At 22.1% G+C, this 13,763-nt stretch overlaps 2 protein-coding genes across 3 annotated transcripts; one reads left to right on the plus strand and one right to left on the minus strand.

Moving 5' to 3' along the window:
• Positions 1-540: 540 nt before the first annotated feature.
• On the minus strand, positions 541-9,465 carry LOC127277738 (male-specific lethal 3 homolog). Of its 2 annotated transcripts, none has more exons than XM_051299060.1 (10): positions 9,282-9,465; positions 8,698-8,766; positions 7,878-7,987; positions 7,246-7,426; positions 5,267-5,548; positions 2,761-3,062; positions 2,372-2,584; positions 1,865-2,058; positions 1,673-1,757; positions 541-993 (listed from the first exon to the last, which is right to left on the minus strand). In XM_051299060.1, exons 1-10 carry the CDS (start codon positions 9,381-9,383, stop codon positions 906-908), a joined length of 1,626 nt encoding a protein of 541 aa, XP_051155017.1. In that variant the 5' UTR covers positions 9,384-9,465; the 3' UTR covers positions 541-905. The 2 variants fall into 2 exon arrangements, with proteins under 2 accessions (XP_051155017.1, XP_051155016.1); XM_051299059.1 differs by having other exon boundaries at positions 1,865-2,061; positions 9,282-9,464.
• A 396-nt stretch (positions 9,466-9,861) lies between these two features.
• Positions 9,862-13,442, plus strand: LOC127277739 (exosome complex component RRP40). Its single transcript, XM_051299061.1, has 3 exons — positions 9,862-10,078; positions 10,219-10,459; positions 12,886-13,442. Exons 2-3 carry the CDS (start codon positions 10,266-10,268, stop codon positions 13,406-13,408), a joined length of 717 nt encoding a protein of 238 aa, XP_051155018.1. The 5' UTR covers positions 9,862-10,078; positions 10,219-10,265; the 3' UTR covers positions 13,409-13,442.
• The last annotated feature ends 321 nt before the right edge of the window (positions 13,443-13,763 follow it).

The following is a 13,763-nucleotide window of genomic DNA, read 5'->3' on the forward strand; positions in this document are numbered from 1 at the left end:
GTAAAGTAGATTCTTATGTCGGTAATTTTTATTTTTGAAAAAATTTCTTTTCCATTAGTCGGTAAGGTAGATTTTTTGGTCGGTAATTTTTATATTTTCATTTTTGAAAAAGTTTTACCATCAGTCGGTAATGTAGATTACTGTGTCGGTAATTGTTCATATTTTTATTTTCCAATAATTTCTTTACCATCAGTCGGTAAAATAGATTTCTGCGTTAAAATTTTTTTATATTTTAATTTTTCAAAAAAATTTCTTTACCATCAGTCGGTAAGATAAATTTCTGTATCGGAAATTTTAATTTTTCAAAAAACTGTTTCACCGTCAGTCGGTAAGGTAGATTTCTATACCGGTAATTTTCATATTTTCATTTTTCAAAACTTTTTACTATTTTGTTAATTTTTGTATGTATGTATTTATGTATTTATTTCAAATTACTCAAAATTTTAGTAAAATAATTTTTTTATTAATTAATAATGGAAATTACGACTTAGTAGCAAGAAAAAAGCATTTTTTTTTGGAATAAAAAAAAATCGACAATACTTTTGGTACGAAACGGAGTATTTATTAATCCTGAGAGTTGAACGTTGCAGAAAACAACTTATCGAGATCAAGAAAAAGAAAGAGTTCGAAGTGTTCTTTTTTTTTCTTTTGTTTTTTCATATGTATATAAATAGTTTGTTACAAACAAACTGCAGTTATTGAAATTAAAAGCAATTCACAATAGTAATATATATATAATAAAATGTGTGAATTGTGTATGTGTGTTGTGCGAAATCGCAATTTTTTTTTTTTGTTTAAAAAGAAATAACTTTCATTAATAAAGTATATAAATCAATCATATGCTCTCACGTATTCTCCTGGTATAAAAATAAATCCATTATCTATAGTGTCATTCATTTTAAAAATCAATTATTCTCACACAATTCAGTTGTTGGAGGCTCAGCCTGCGTGTAATATTGCTCGCCAAACCATTCTCGATGTAATTCTAAATAACTGAAAATATTCAATTAAAAAAAAAAAAAAGAAATTAGTACAATATGAAAATCGATTGGTAAATTAAAAATTCAATTGTTAATTTGTATTTAATAATTTAAGTACAAAAAATTAACAATTGAATTTGTATAATTTATAAATAATTCGTATTTTTTACAAGGTGGTCGACAAAATTTAATTTTCAAAATACTCTCATTATCCTTTAATTTTCTATTTTTTTTCCACGACTGGAAAATTTTTACATTATTTAAATGCATTAAGATTTTTATTTTTTCTTTAATTAAAAGATACCTCGTTTTTCTCATTTTTCTCTAAAACTGCATTAGTTAAAAATTTATTTATTTATTTATTAACGGGACATGCCCGTTAATAATAATAATAATAATAATAATAGTTATTTTTATTGATAAAAAATTAATTATTCACTGATTAAAATAGTAATATTTCATTTTTACTAACTATTTAATTAAAAATAAATAATTGTCAGTAAAATTAATTTTTTTTAGATTATGTTTAAAATAAATGTAATTTTAGTAAATTTCTATTAACTTTTTAAATTAATTAACTTAGATTATTGTTTTTAATCATTTTTTTTAACTGATAGTTTTTTTCGAACTTGTGGCCACCCTGTTTTTTTTTTTTTTTTTTTTAAATAAAAAGAAGAAAATAATTCAATTACCTTAGAACCATATCTAAATACTTTAAAACAACTTTCAATTTTTTATCAGCGATATCCGAATTCTGCAACAGTTCCGGTAATTTGACTGAAATAAGAAAAATTTCAATTTAAAATCGTTTGAAATTCAATTATTTTTAAAAATGTAACTACAGACAAACTCTGTTATTGAAATAATTATGTCAAATAACTTACCGAATAGCCGAACAAAGTGAACAGCGCCATAAATGAGACAAGGATTTCGTATGCCTTTAAATTTTGCAGATTCTGGAATTAATCTCCAGCCTTTGGATTCTTGAAGTAATGTACCGATATGAGCGGGAACAACGACAGGCATTCTTAGTGTAACGCCTCTTGGACTAGAACAACGCGAACTTGTGCTGGCCATACTGCTAAAAATTATTAAAAAAAAAATTAATTTTCATTTAATTACTCTAATTATTAATTTCTATTTTCCTTTGATAAAAATATAAATATGTTATTTTTATTTAATATTTCAAAAAAGTTCCATCTAAATTATTTTGGTTTTTCTTCTGATAAAAATTGAAAACAAATTTCGTTTCCTAGTAATTGATTTTTTTTTTTTTTTTTTTTTTTGATGGATAATTAAAAAGAACTTTATAATTAAAAATTGAGACAAAAATAAAAATATTTAATTCAATACAATATTAAAACAGAATTTGCAAAGAAAAAAAAGAGTACCTCGACAAATTTCCCTGATCCTGTTTTGTTTCCTCATGACTTCGTAATTGTCTAGGTTCTTCAACGGAACTAACTCTACACGATCTTAATTTTCGTTTCACTTGTGATATAGGTTTATTTGAATTTTCCATTTCCGGTTCCTGCTCTTGAAATGGAGGTAGATGAGCATATTCCGTATCTTCAATTTCCTCTTTTATTGACACATCCAAAATTCTGAGAATAGAAGAAAAAAAAATTTTTTTTTTTGATTAATTAATTAAAAAAACACATACACTACATTTTTAATAAAATAGTATTATTTTTTACATTAATTAAAATAGTATAATTATTATTAATTAATAATTGAAAAAAAATAATTTTCTTTTGTAATTGTATATCTCAATACTAACTCAAGTGTTTCTTCCTTAATTTCAACTGGCTCCATATTCAATGACGCAAGCATTATCGAATTATTTTGTTCTCTTTCTTGCCTATAGAGAAGAAGTTTTTGCAACGTAAAATCAAAATAAACTCTTAGGCCATCGGCAACTTCTCGGCAAAGATTTATATCAGTCAATGTTTTCTCAACAACATTGTTGCCTTTGTTTCGTTGTGTTTTATCGGGAATACTTTTTAATTCCGTTTCCGTAAAATGATTTACCCATGATTCTAAAATAGTCGCGACTGTTGGTTGCGCTGGCAAAACAACAAGCTGCAAAAAAAAAGTAGTCAGAAAGTAAAAAAAATATTCGTTTCTTTAAAAGAAAAGAATTTATTAAATTTCAATAATCCTTAAATTTTATTAATTTTTCATCCAATTTGTTTGATATTAAGTTACATAATCAATTAAAAAACCAAGAAATTAAATTATATATTCTAATCCAATTTATTCGATTAACGTAAATTAATAAATGCAACATTAATTCATTATTTTAACAGCTAATTAATTAAAAAATCAAGAATTTAAATTAAATATTCTGATCCAATTTATTCGATAAAACAGGCCTCGGATTGACTTTAAGACACAAAAATTAAGTCGTTTTAATTGATTTATATTCCAAAAAGTCGATTAATTTTTTTTATTTTAACAAAATTTAATTGGTTAATAAATATTTTACTTTAAATAACTATTAGATATTAAATTCATTTTATTAATTCTGTAATTAGAATTAATTCTATAAAAATGTTATCAAGAAAATTTATTTCGAATATTTCAGAATTGAACTAATTGCAAGACAAATTTTCAAAATTTTATTTAAGTAGGAAAAATTTCTAAGAAACATTCTTAAATTTCCATTTTTATAATTTTTTCAAGTCTGATTTCAGCAATTTATTCGAATTTAAAATTTTGTCATAGTTTTTAGTTTTGATGGTGAAAAAAATTTCAGGCAATACTTAATCAAATTTTACAGATTTTTAAATAAAAATTAGTTTTAAATAATAATTTTTGAAGAGTTAAAATTGAAATTTTTAGAAATAATTGAATTTCAAAAGATTTTGTTAATTTTCACACAATAATTAAATTTTACAGTTACTAAAAATAAAAATAATTTATCAAATAATTTTAGATAACAGTTTTTAAAAGTAAGTAATTGAATTTTCAAAGATTTACAATTTTGATTTTTGAAATTAATTAAACTTCAAGTGATTTTTAATTAAAATTTTTTGATGATTTCACTAAAAAATTTATTAGAAATAGGAGACAAAAATACAATAATTTGAAAACTTTTTAAGTGAAAAATGAAATTAATTAAACTTCAAGTGATTTTTAATTAAAATTTTTTGATGATTTCACTAAAAAATTTATTAGAAATAGGAGACAAAAATACAATAATTTGAAAACTTTTTAAGTGAAAAATGAAATTAATTAAACTTCAAGTGATTTTTAATTAAAATTTTTTGATGATTTCACTAAAAAATTTATTAGAAATAGGAGACAAAAATACAATAATTTGAAAACTTTTTAAGTGAAAAATGGTTTTATATAGTTGAATTTTCGAAGAATATTATAAAAAATCATTAAAAATAATTGAATTTCAGGAGAGTTCTAATTGAAAATATTAAATTTCAAAAAATTTGAGATGGAAAATTAAGAGAAATAATTAAATTTTAGAAGCTTTTAAATTGAAATTTTCGAAAATAATTGAATTTCAAAAGATTGTGTTAAATTTCAGACAATAATTATAATAAGAGAAATTTCTAATGATTACTGTTGAAATGAAGAATTTATTAGAAATCACATAAAAAAAATTGAATTACAAAAGTTTTTAATTGAAAAATGCTTTCAGATAATTGAATTTTTTCGAAGAATATTATAAAAATCATTAAAAATAATTGAAATTTTTGCAAATAATTAAATTTCAAGTGATTTTGAATTAAAAAATTTTTGCGTAATTTTATTTGCTAATTTTTTTTTTTAAATTATAAACAATTATTAAATTTTATTAAAAAAAATAAATAAATTGAAAAATAGTTTAAGATAATTGAATTTGTGAAGAATTTCCCTAAAATTATTAAAAATAATTAACTTTTAGTGAAGAATTTTAGTTAAAAATTTGCTAAATAATTGAAATAAAAAAGATCCGAAGAAGACCTGCATAAAAAAAAGTATTTTGTTTAAAATCTTTTTTTTTAAATATAAAAAAAAGTCGAAAAAGTCGCATTTTATTAAAAAAAAGTCGAAAAAAGTCGTATTTTTGAAAAACAAAAAAAAGTCAGAAAAAATCATAAATAATCCGAGGCCTGCAATTATTTACCGTCTGAAGTTGTCTACAAACTGTCAGCTGCTTACAAGTTTGCAATCTAATTTTTAATCTACTGCCAACTTCAAGCGGCGGTTAATATTTTTTCGAAATAGTAAAAATAATCAACTAAATAATAAGACAAAAGATAAAAAAAAAAAAATGAAAATATTACCTTATTTTTTTGATTAATTAATTCACTGTCTATTTCCAAAATTCGACGCAAAGTATTTCCTATATCAAGATCAACACCAGGTCTGATGCTCGCACCAGATTGACTTCCTCCACAGCTGTCATCATCGCCACCGCCTTCGCCCTCGCCACCACCACCACCACCACCACTTGATTCCTCTTCATAATCAGAAACACTACTTTCTGTTTCTTCTTCTTCCTCTTCTTCTTCTTCCTCCTCCTCATGTTCTTCTTCTTCTTCCTCTTCTTCTTCCGTAACGGCATCCTGAACAGGTTGAGACATTTTTTTAAATCGTTTCACCTTTTGAACAATCACTGGAGAACTATTTTTTTTCTTTCTAATTCGTTTCACAACCATATTTTCTTTATTTTTCACCAATGCAACTTTATTCTTTCTTACTTTAGTTTTTAAATTCATCGCTTGTTGTTTATTATTATTATTATTGTTGACTTGTAATTTTCCTGTCGATTTGGAATCGAATTTAACTTTTTTTCTCTTATTTTTTTTATTATTTTCATTTGCAATTATTCGATGTTTTTTGTTTTCAGCTGTCAATAAATTGCGACCTTGCACATTTTTTCTAACCGTTAAAAATGCTCGACGTTTTTTTGGTTTTCGTTCTTTTGATTTTGAAGAATTATTATCAATTGGATTTGCAATGACAATCTCGGTATCTAATTTGTCAAATTTCACTTTTCTACTTTGCATTTTTAGAAAGATTTATATTTATTATCGAACAGAACAAAAAAACGGTGTTGATAAAAATAAATAAACGATTTTTAAGGTGTATCTTTTTTTTTTCGAGTGTTAAAGGTTTCAACTGAAAATGTTGACTATAATATGTTTGGTTCAGTGCAGTGTGTATAGAGCGAAAAGTAAGAGATTTATATTGTAAACAGAAAATGTGTGTTTATGTTTGAAAATGTAAACGAAATAATTATAATGAAATTCTTAGATCTTCTGATCTAATCCTTTAAATGACCTTCAAATATTATTGATTCAATAAAATAGTTTAATGAACCACAAAATATTATTTGTGAAAATATTTTTTTGATAGAAAAACTAACCTAAAAAAACCGAATTTTTTATAATCGAATTCAATTTTTTTTTTCCTTTTAATTAAAAAATACAATTTTCTTCCACAAAAGAACAAACGATTTAAATAAAAGTAAGTGCAAAATATTTTTAATTAAAATAAGAATTTGGATTTTAAATGTGTTTCGCGATGCAAGTGTAAATAATTTAATTTTTCTCATTTTGAATCATTGGAAATTAGATTTTGATAAAAATTGCAATTTCATTTTCAATAGAAAGCGGTGTTTGGGTAACTTAACCTAAAAAAAATTAATAATTCTAATTTAAATAATTAATAATTCTATTTATAGGAAATTTTTACTCTTATAATGCAACTTTTAATTATATTCAGTGTTAAAAATAAAATTTGCTTACATTTTTACCAAAAAATTATTTTTTTTTTTTATTTAAAAATACGAAAATTTCATGAACTTTTATTTTGAATGTCCGTTCGATTAGTTTCTAATTTATAAAAACACTGTTTTTATCTTTAATTTGTAATTTTTTTTTTTTTGCCTTCATTTCGATTTTATTTTTAAATTCCGTATTAACATTATTTTAATTTTAAGTTATTTGAATTTTATTTTACGAATGGTAAATTTTTTTTCGTTTTATTTATTTAGAATCATTAAATTCAATTAATTATAATTTTACCTTTTTTTTTCTTTCTTTGTCTTTATTATTATTTTTTTTTTAATTTTCTTTCATTTAATTCCTTTAAATTTTTTTCATTTCTTCTATTGGCGCTTTTCTTAATTTTTTTGAAAAAAAAAAAAAATTTGCACCATTTTTTTATTCAGCAATAATACAAAGTTAAAAAAAATCTAAATTAAAAAAAAAAAAAAAAAAAAACATTAATATTATTAAAAGAAATAAAAAATTCTTACTTCCGTATCATATTCGTCTCGTTGTCCAGAACTTCCGTCTTCGGAAGATCCGGTTGTCGCTGAAGTCGCACGACTTCCAGCACTTCTTGCTTGTCTTTTTGAGTCTGTTTCCGATTCAACTAAACGTTCGGAATATTTGTAACTTCTCTTTTTTCGCTCTCTTCTGTATAAATAAGCTCCTCTAATTGACAACAAAAATTAACAAATCATTATTTCTTAATAATTCCAGAATTATTATTTTTTTTTTTTTTTGAAAATTACGAAGCTGAAGTACGCAACGTTTATGATAAACGATTTTTAAAGAAATAATTTTTTAAAATGAAAAATTCTATAATTTTTTGCCTAAAAAATATTTCTTGTAGTTTTCATTAAACAATAAATTATAAAAAAAAAAATAATTTTTAGACAAAAAATTATTTCTTTAAAAATTGTTTTTCATAAACGTTGCGTACTTCAGCTTTGATGAAAATTAATTATTCCCAATTAATCAATTGATTGGATTAATTTGTTTTTTTTTAAATTGAAATTTAATTAGATTCTTTTACGATAAAAAGATTGTATTTACTATTATATTGATAAATAAAATAAAATAATTATAAAAAAGAAAAATTAAAATTTTTTAAACATCTTACAATTGAAGCTGTGCTTTTTGTGCAAGATCCCTTTGTAGTTGTCTGTTTTCTTCGGTGTCCTTTAATACATATTCTTCTGTTACACAACGATCCCAAGAGGAATTCCATCCCTATAATTATAATTTTTTTTGTAATAATTGATTTTAAATTATTAATTTTAATAAATCAATTCTATATACAGAAACCAAAGAATTTTTTTAAAATCTCATATGTAATTTTAATAAAATTTTCACAAATAGAATAAAAACACAAAAAAGGGCAATTTTTATTTTTTTCCAAGGCTCCTTTATATATAAATAAATAAATAAATGTTAAAAAGGTGGATTTTTTATTTAATTTTCACCAAAAAATAGCTCGGAAAAATTGATAATTTCATATTAAGTATAAATAAAATATAATTTTTCACATTTTATGCTTTCTTTTTTTTAAAAAAAAACAGGTAACTTTTTATTTGTAATCCTATTGAGACAACAAAAATTTAAATTTTAATTATTTGTAATAAAATGCAGTTTAGAAAAAAATGTTTATGTAATTATTTTTTTCACATAAGGTTAATTTATAAATTTTCCGATTCATAAGTTTTTTTTTCGAAAATTAAAAACTTCACCAAAAAAATTCTAATTATTTTAATGACCCTAATGCCAAAAAAAAAATAAAATCACCTTCAGTTTAAATAAGAGTTGAAGAAAATAATTGAAAATTTCATAAAATAAACAATTTAATAAAAAAAAAAAGTTTAATTCTTAAAAATTTTAAAAGCCAAAAAAAAAAGTTAAATAATTTAAAATTAATTTTATTAGAAACAAAATTTATTTCATACCTGAAAATGTATGAGGTACTCCACAGCTTTCCTTCCCCTTTGATCCTTATTTACAATTACATCTAAAACCTAAAAGAATCAATTTCAAATGATGAAATTTTAAAAATATTACAATTCAACTTAAAATTATAATTACAAAAATGCATTGTTGCCAATTTCCGTCATTCAAATTATTGTCAACTTTTAATTTCAAAAATATTGACAGTTTAAAATTAAAACAAAATTTAAGTTTCGTTAAAACAAGTATTATTATTATTTTTTTTATCACAAAGTCAATTTTACCATCGATTTCATTAAAATTGAAACGCACAACTAATAAATCCAATAGTAACAACAATGACAGTATATCTTAATCGAATAACAATAACAGCGAAACATTTGAAAATACAATTTTCAAATAATAATTTTCTAATTTTTCTATTATTATTTATACAGTTGAATGTAAAAATATAGTCTAAACAATTTTCAAACGAAAGAAGAATATAGAATTTAAAAAAAGAAAAACAGAAAATGTATATAAAAAATGAAAACAATCCAACCGCAAGTTTGGTTATGTTAGTGTCTAATATTTAGTGCAATTTTACCTTTGAATCATACAACACTTTTGCTTTTGTGGGATCTGGTTCGTAACATAATACTTTTTCACCGTCGGAAAATTTAAATTTTGGTCCTCGCGTCGAAACCATGTTTTAATTATATTTAATAAATAAACAAAGGACGTGCATTCGATCATGGCAGATCGAATGCACAACTACTATTTCAATTTTCATCGCATATACACTAAATCCCGCAAAATTATATTTCTATCCTTGTCTGACTATAGGGAGTTTTTACTTTGTGCAAGACAGAGAAACTTTATTTTTAACAGGGATGGGAATGTATACTACATATTTTTAGGAAACTGAATCTGATTCGTGGAAATTGGAAATATTTCCACCAATTATAAAAAAATGTTTGTTATTACCTTTTTTATCAATATAAAATTAAATACAAATTGAATAATTAATTAAATTTAATAAATAATATTGGGAAAAATTTATTTTTGCTAGTAAATAAATAAAAAATCGAATTTTCAAATTTGTGAAAAATAGTATCGTTTCTTATTGACAGGCGGCGTTGTATGCGTTTTTTTTTAAATTTGTGTCGTCTGCTAGTATTAATAACAAAAAAAAGAAGAAATAATTCAAATTTTAAATTAAAATATTTTTTATTATTGCACTAAATATCAATAAAATTGGCACTTCAAATGTACTGACACAATTGTTGTTTTTTTTGCGTTCTATTCACTAATCAACATTATTGACATTTTGTTGTTTATTTACCTCTGTGTCGGACAAGTATAAAAATAGCACGTGGACCTTTAAATTATATATTAAGCCAGGTAAATTAAATAATATTTTTTTCTTTAACTATTCCTTTACAATAAATTAATTAATAATATCTATAAATATCTCTTTCTATGAATTGAAATTATTAACAAATTTGGATAATCCTAACCTAAAAATATATATTTCAATTCAGGTTTCAGTTGTTTATTTTATCGTGTGTATAACTTTTGACAATTAAAAATGATGGATGTTAAAATTGACGATGTCGTTATGCCAGGTGATATTGTTAAAGAAATTTTTCCAAGTAAAGGAAAAATTAAAGTAATATTAGGTCCTGGTCTTCGACGTGACGGCGAAAATGTTATTACCTGCAAAGCCGGCGTTTTAAAACGACGAGATCCTTTTATTTATTATGTCAACAGTTATGAAAAAAGGTTAGTAAATTAAAATAAAAAAAAATTAAAATTTCAAAATAAGGCCTCAAAGCGTTTTCAAAATTGAAAATTACGTACTTTATGTAGCAAAAAAAAAAAAAAAAAATTAATTAATTTAAGTAGTAAAATTTCTAGCTTTTATTATTAAAAATTGTTGATTTCAAATCTATAAATGAAATAATATACGCAAAAGTCTTAAATTTAAATTTTTGAACCATTATATTATGTAATGGAAAAAAAATTAAGTTCTGAATAATTTTTAAAAATTTATTTTTGAGTTAGAATTTTTTTAAATGAGTTTAAATCTTGAGAATTGAATTGATCATTAACTGAAACATCATTAACTTTTTTTTCTTTTAATTATTTTATTCAACAATTTTCTATAAATTGTTCTTTTAGGCAACTTTTTTAAAAAAAAATTACTTTACATATAAATTTGTTATTATTACTTTTTTTACTACTATTATTATATTTAGAATATTTCAAGAAAAAAATTCTTTAAGTTTCGTTTTTATAATTTTTTGAAATCTGATTTAAGCAATTTATTCGAATTTAAAATTTTGTCATAGTTTTTAGTTTTGATGGTGAAAAAAATTTCAGGCAATACTTAATCAAGTTTTACAGATTTTTAAATAAAAATTTGTTTTAAAGAAATTTGTTTTGAAGAGTTAAAATTGAAATTTTTAGAAATAATTGAATTTCAAAAAATATTTTGTTAATTTTCAGACAATAATTAAATTTTACCAGTTACTAAAAATAATTCATCAAATAATTTTAGATAACATTTTTTAAAAATCATTGAATTTTCAGATTTGAAATTAATTGAACTTCAAGTGATTTTTAATTAAATTTTTTTTGATGATTTCACTAAAAAATTTATTAGAAATTGGAGACAAAAATACGATAATTTGAAAACTTTTTAAGTGAAAAATGGTTTTAAATAGTTGAATTTTCGAAGAATATTACAAAAATCATTAAAAATAATTGAATTTCAGGAGAGTTCTAATTGAAATTATTAAATTTCAAAAAAATTTAAAAGGAAAATTTGAGAAATAATTAAATTGAAATTTTTGAAAATAATTGAATTTCAAAAGATTCTGTTAAATTTCAGACAATAATTATAATAAGAGAAATTTTTAGTGATTTCTGTTGATGAAAAATTTATTAGAAATCACATACAAAAATTGAATTCCAAAAGTTTTTAATTAAAAAATGCTTTCAGATAATTGAATTTTCGAAGAATATTATAAAAATTATTCAAAATAATTGAAATTATTGCAAATAAGTAAATATCAAGTGATTTTGAATTAAAAATTTTTTGTGTAATTTTATTTGCTAATTTTTTTAAAATTATAAACAATTTTTGAAATTATAAACAATTTTTAAAATTTAAACAATTTTTAAAATTTAAACAATTTTTAAATTTCATAAAAATTTTAATTGACAAATAGTTGAAAATAATTGAATTTGTGAAGAATTTCATTAAAATTATTAAAAATAATTAATTTACTGAAAAATTTGTTAAATAATTGAAATAAAGAAGAACTGAAGAATATCTGCATTGTGTATTAAAAAAAAGTATTTTGTTTAAAAATTTTGTAAAAAAAATGTAAAAAAAAAGTCGCATTTTATTAAAATAAGTCGAAAAAAGTCGGAAAAAAATCCGAGACCTGAATAAAGAAATTTTTTGCCTACAAATTATTTTCTTTTAAAAATTGTTGATCGTGAAATGTTATAAAAATTTGTTTAGAAAAACAAAAATTTTTTAATGATTTACATAGAAAAATATTTTTTCTTCTAAATTGTTGATTATAAACGTAAATTTCATCAACGTAACAAATTTCAGATTTTGTTAGAAACAAAATTTTCAACTTCATTATAAACTTTTTTTAAAGAAAGGTTTTTTGAATCTAATTTATGGAAATTATTGCAGAATTTTAGTAAAAAATTTGACGATTTGAATTTATAAAAATTTTTTAAGTTAATTTAACTTAAAAAAAAGTTGCATTTATTGATAAAAGTCAAAGAAAAACATTTGATTTTTTATATTATTTGTTAAAAATATTACAAAAAAAAATTGCCATACTTGAACTTTTAGTCAAAATTACGGACTTTTATGTACTAATTTAAAAATTATTTTCAAATTTTAAAATTATTTAATCAAAATATAAATTATGTACTTTTTCTTAATTAATATATCCGATTCAAGACCTTCAAAATACATTTGAAAATTATTTATTATTTCCTATGAATTTGAAAACGCTTATAAAAATGAAAGTACTTTCTCTAAATTTGAGTTTTCTTTTTTTTTTATTTGAATAAATTATATAACAATGAAACAAGAAAATTTTTCATTTTGGAGAAAAACTTTGTTTTCTTTTGTTCATATTCTTTTAAAAATGTTTAAAAAAAAAAATTGTCCTTAGATACGTTCCAAATCGAGGTGAAAGTGTGGTGGGCATTGTAACACAAAAAGCCGGCGATATATTTAAAGTTGACATTGGCTCAAGTGAACAGGCTTCTCTTTCATATTTGGCATTTGAGGGTGCATCAAAACGTAATCGTCCCGATGTTCAAGTTGGTGATGTAATTTATGGTAAATTACTTGTGGCAAGCAAAGACATGGAACCAGAACTTGTTTGTGTTGATTCATTTGGTAAAAAAGGCAAATTGGGCGTATTAAGTGCCGATGGAATGTTATTTTCATGTTCATTGAGTTTAGTTAGAAAAATTCTCAATCCCAAATGTCCCCTATTGCATTTACTTGCAAAAGAACACAAATATGAGCTTGCAATTGGTATGAATGGAAAAATTTGGATAAAAGCCGGTCCATCAGTGGAGGAGACAATAGCAGTGGCGAATGCAATTCTTGCCGCTGAATTTACACCTGCCAATGAATTACCGGCGTTATGTTCGAAAATTGCACAAATTATTTTTAAAACCAGGTGACAACATTTGTGATAATTAAAATTATAAAAGAAAAGGACGTCTGATTTTTTTCTTTCATAAAAGAAAATGTATTTTTTATTTTTATAAATCAATGAGATCAAATTATTGGGAGATAAAAATAATATCCTAATTTATCATTCATTCAAATGTTCAGTGTTTTGAAATTAATTAAAATTGATTTTCTATTTACAGGGATTTTTTTTTTGATAGAAAATAAAATTTATATTAAACAAAATTTGAATTATATGTTGAAATTTTTTTTTGAAATTATTTCATTAAATACAATTTTCCAACGCATTTAAATACACATCAAAAATATTATTAAATTACAAATTATTTGTAATGTTTCAGATGA

The sequence above is a fragment of the Leptopilina boulardi genome, unplaced genomic scaffold (assembly GCF_019393585.1).
Source record: "Leptopilina boulardi isolate dan_hultmark-lab unplaced genomic scaffold, ZJU_Lbou_2.1 LbouV2_179, whole genome shotgun sequence".
Lineage (NCBI taxonomy): Eukaryota > Metazoa > Arthropoda > Insecta > Hymenoptera > Figitidae > Leptopilina > Leptopilina boulardi.

Bases quoted from the DNA above. Each gene is read 5' to 3' on its own strand.
- LOC127277738 (XM_051299059.1), bottom strand. From the start codon at position 9,383: ATGGTTTCGACGCGAGGACCAAAATTTAAATTTTCCGACGGTGAAAAA. The intron at 2,062-2,371 runs GTACTCTTTTTT...AATAATTTTTAG, and splicing joins GATCAGGGAAATTTGTCGAG to CAGTATGGCCAGCACAAGTT. The intron at 1,758-1,864 runs GTAAGTTATTTG...TTCTTATTTCAG, and splicing joins TCACTTTGTTCGGCTATTCG to TCAAATTACCGGAACTGTTG.
- LOC127277739 (XM_051299061.1), top strand. From the start codon at position 10,266: ATGATGGATGTTAAAATTGACGATGTCGTTATGCCAGGTGATATTGTT. The intron at 10,460-12,885 runs GTTAGTAAATTA...AATTGTCCTTAG, and splicing joins GTCAACAGTTATGAAAAAAG to ATACGTTCCAAATCGAGGTG.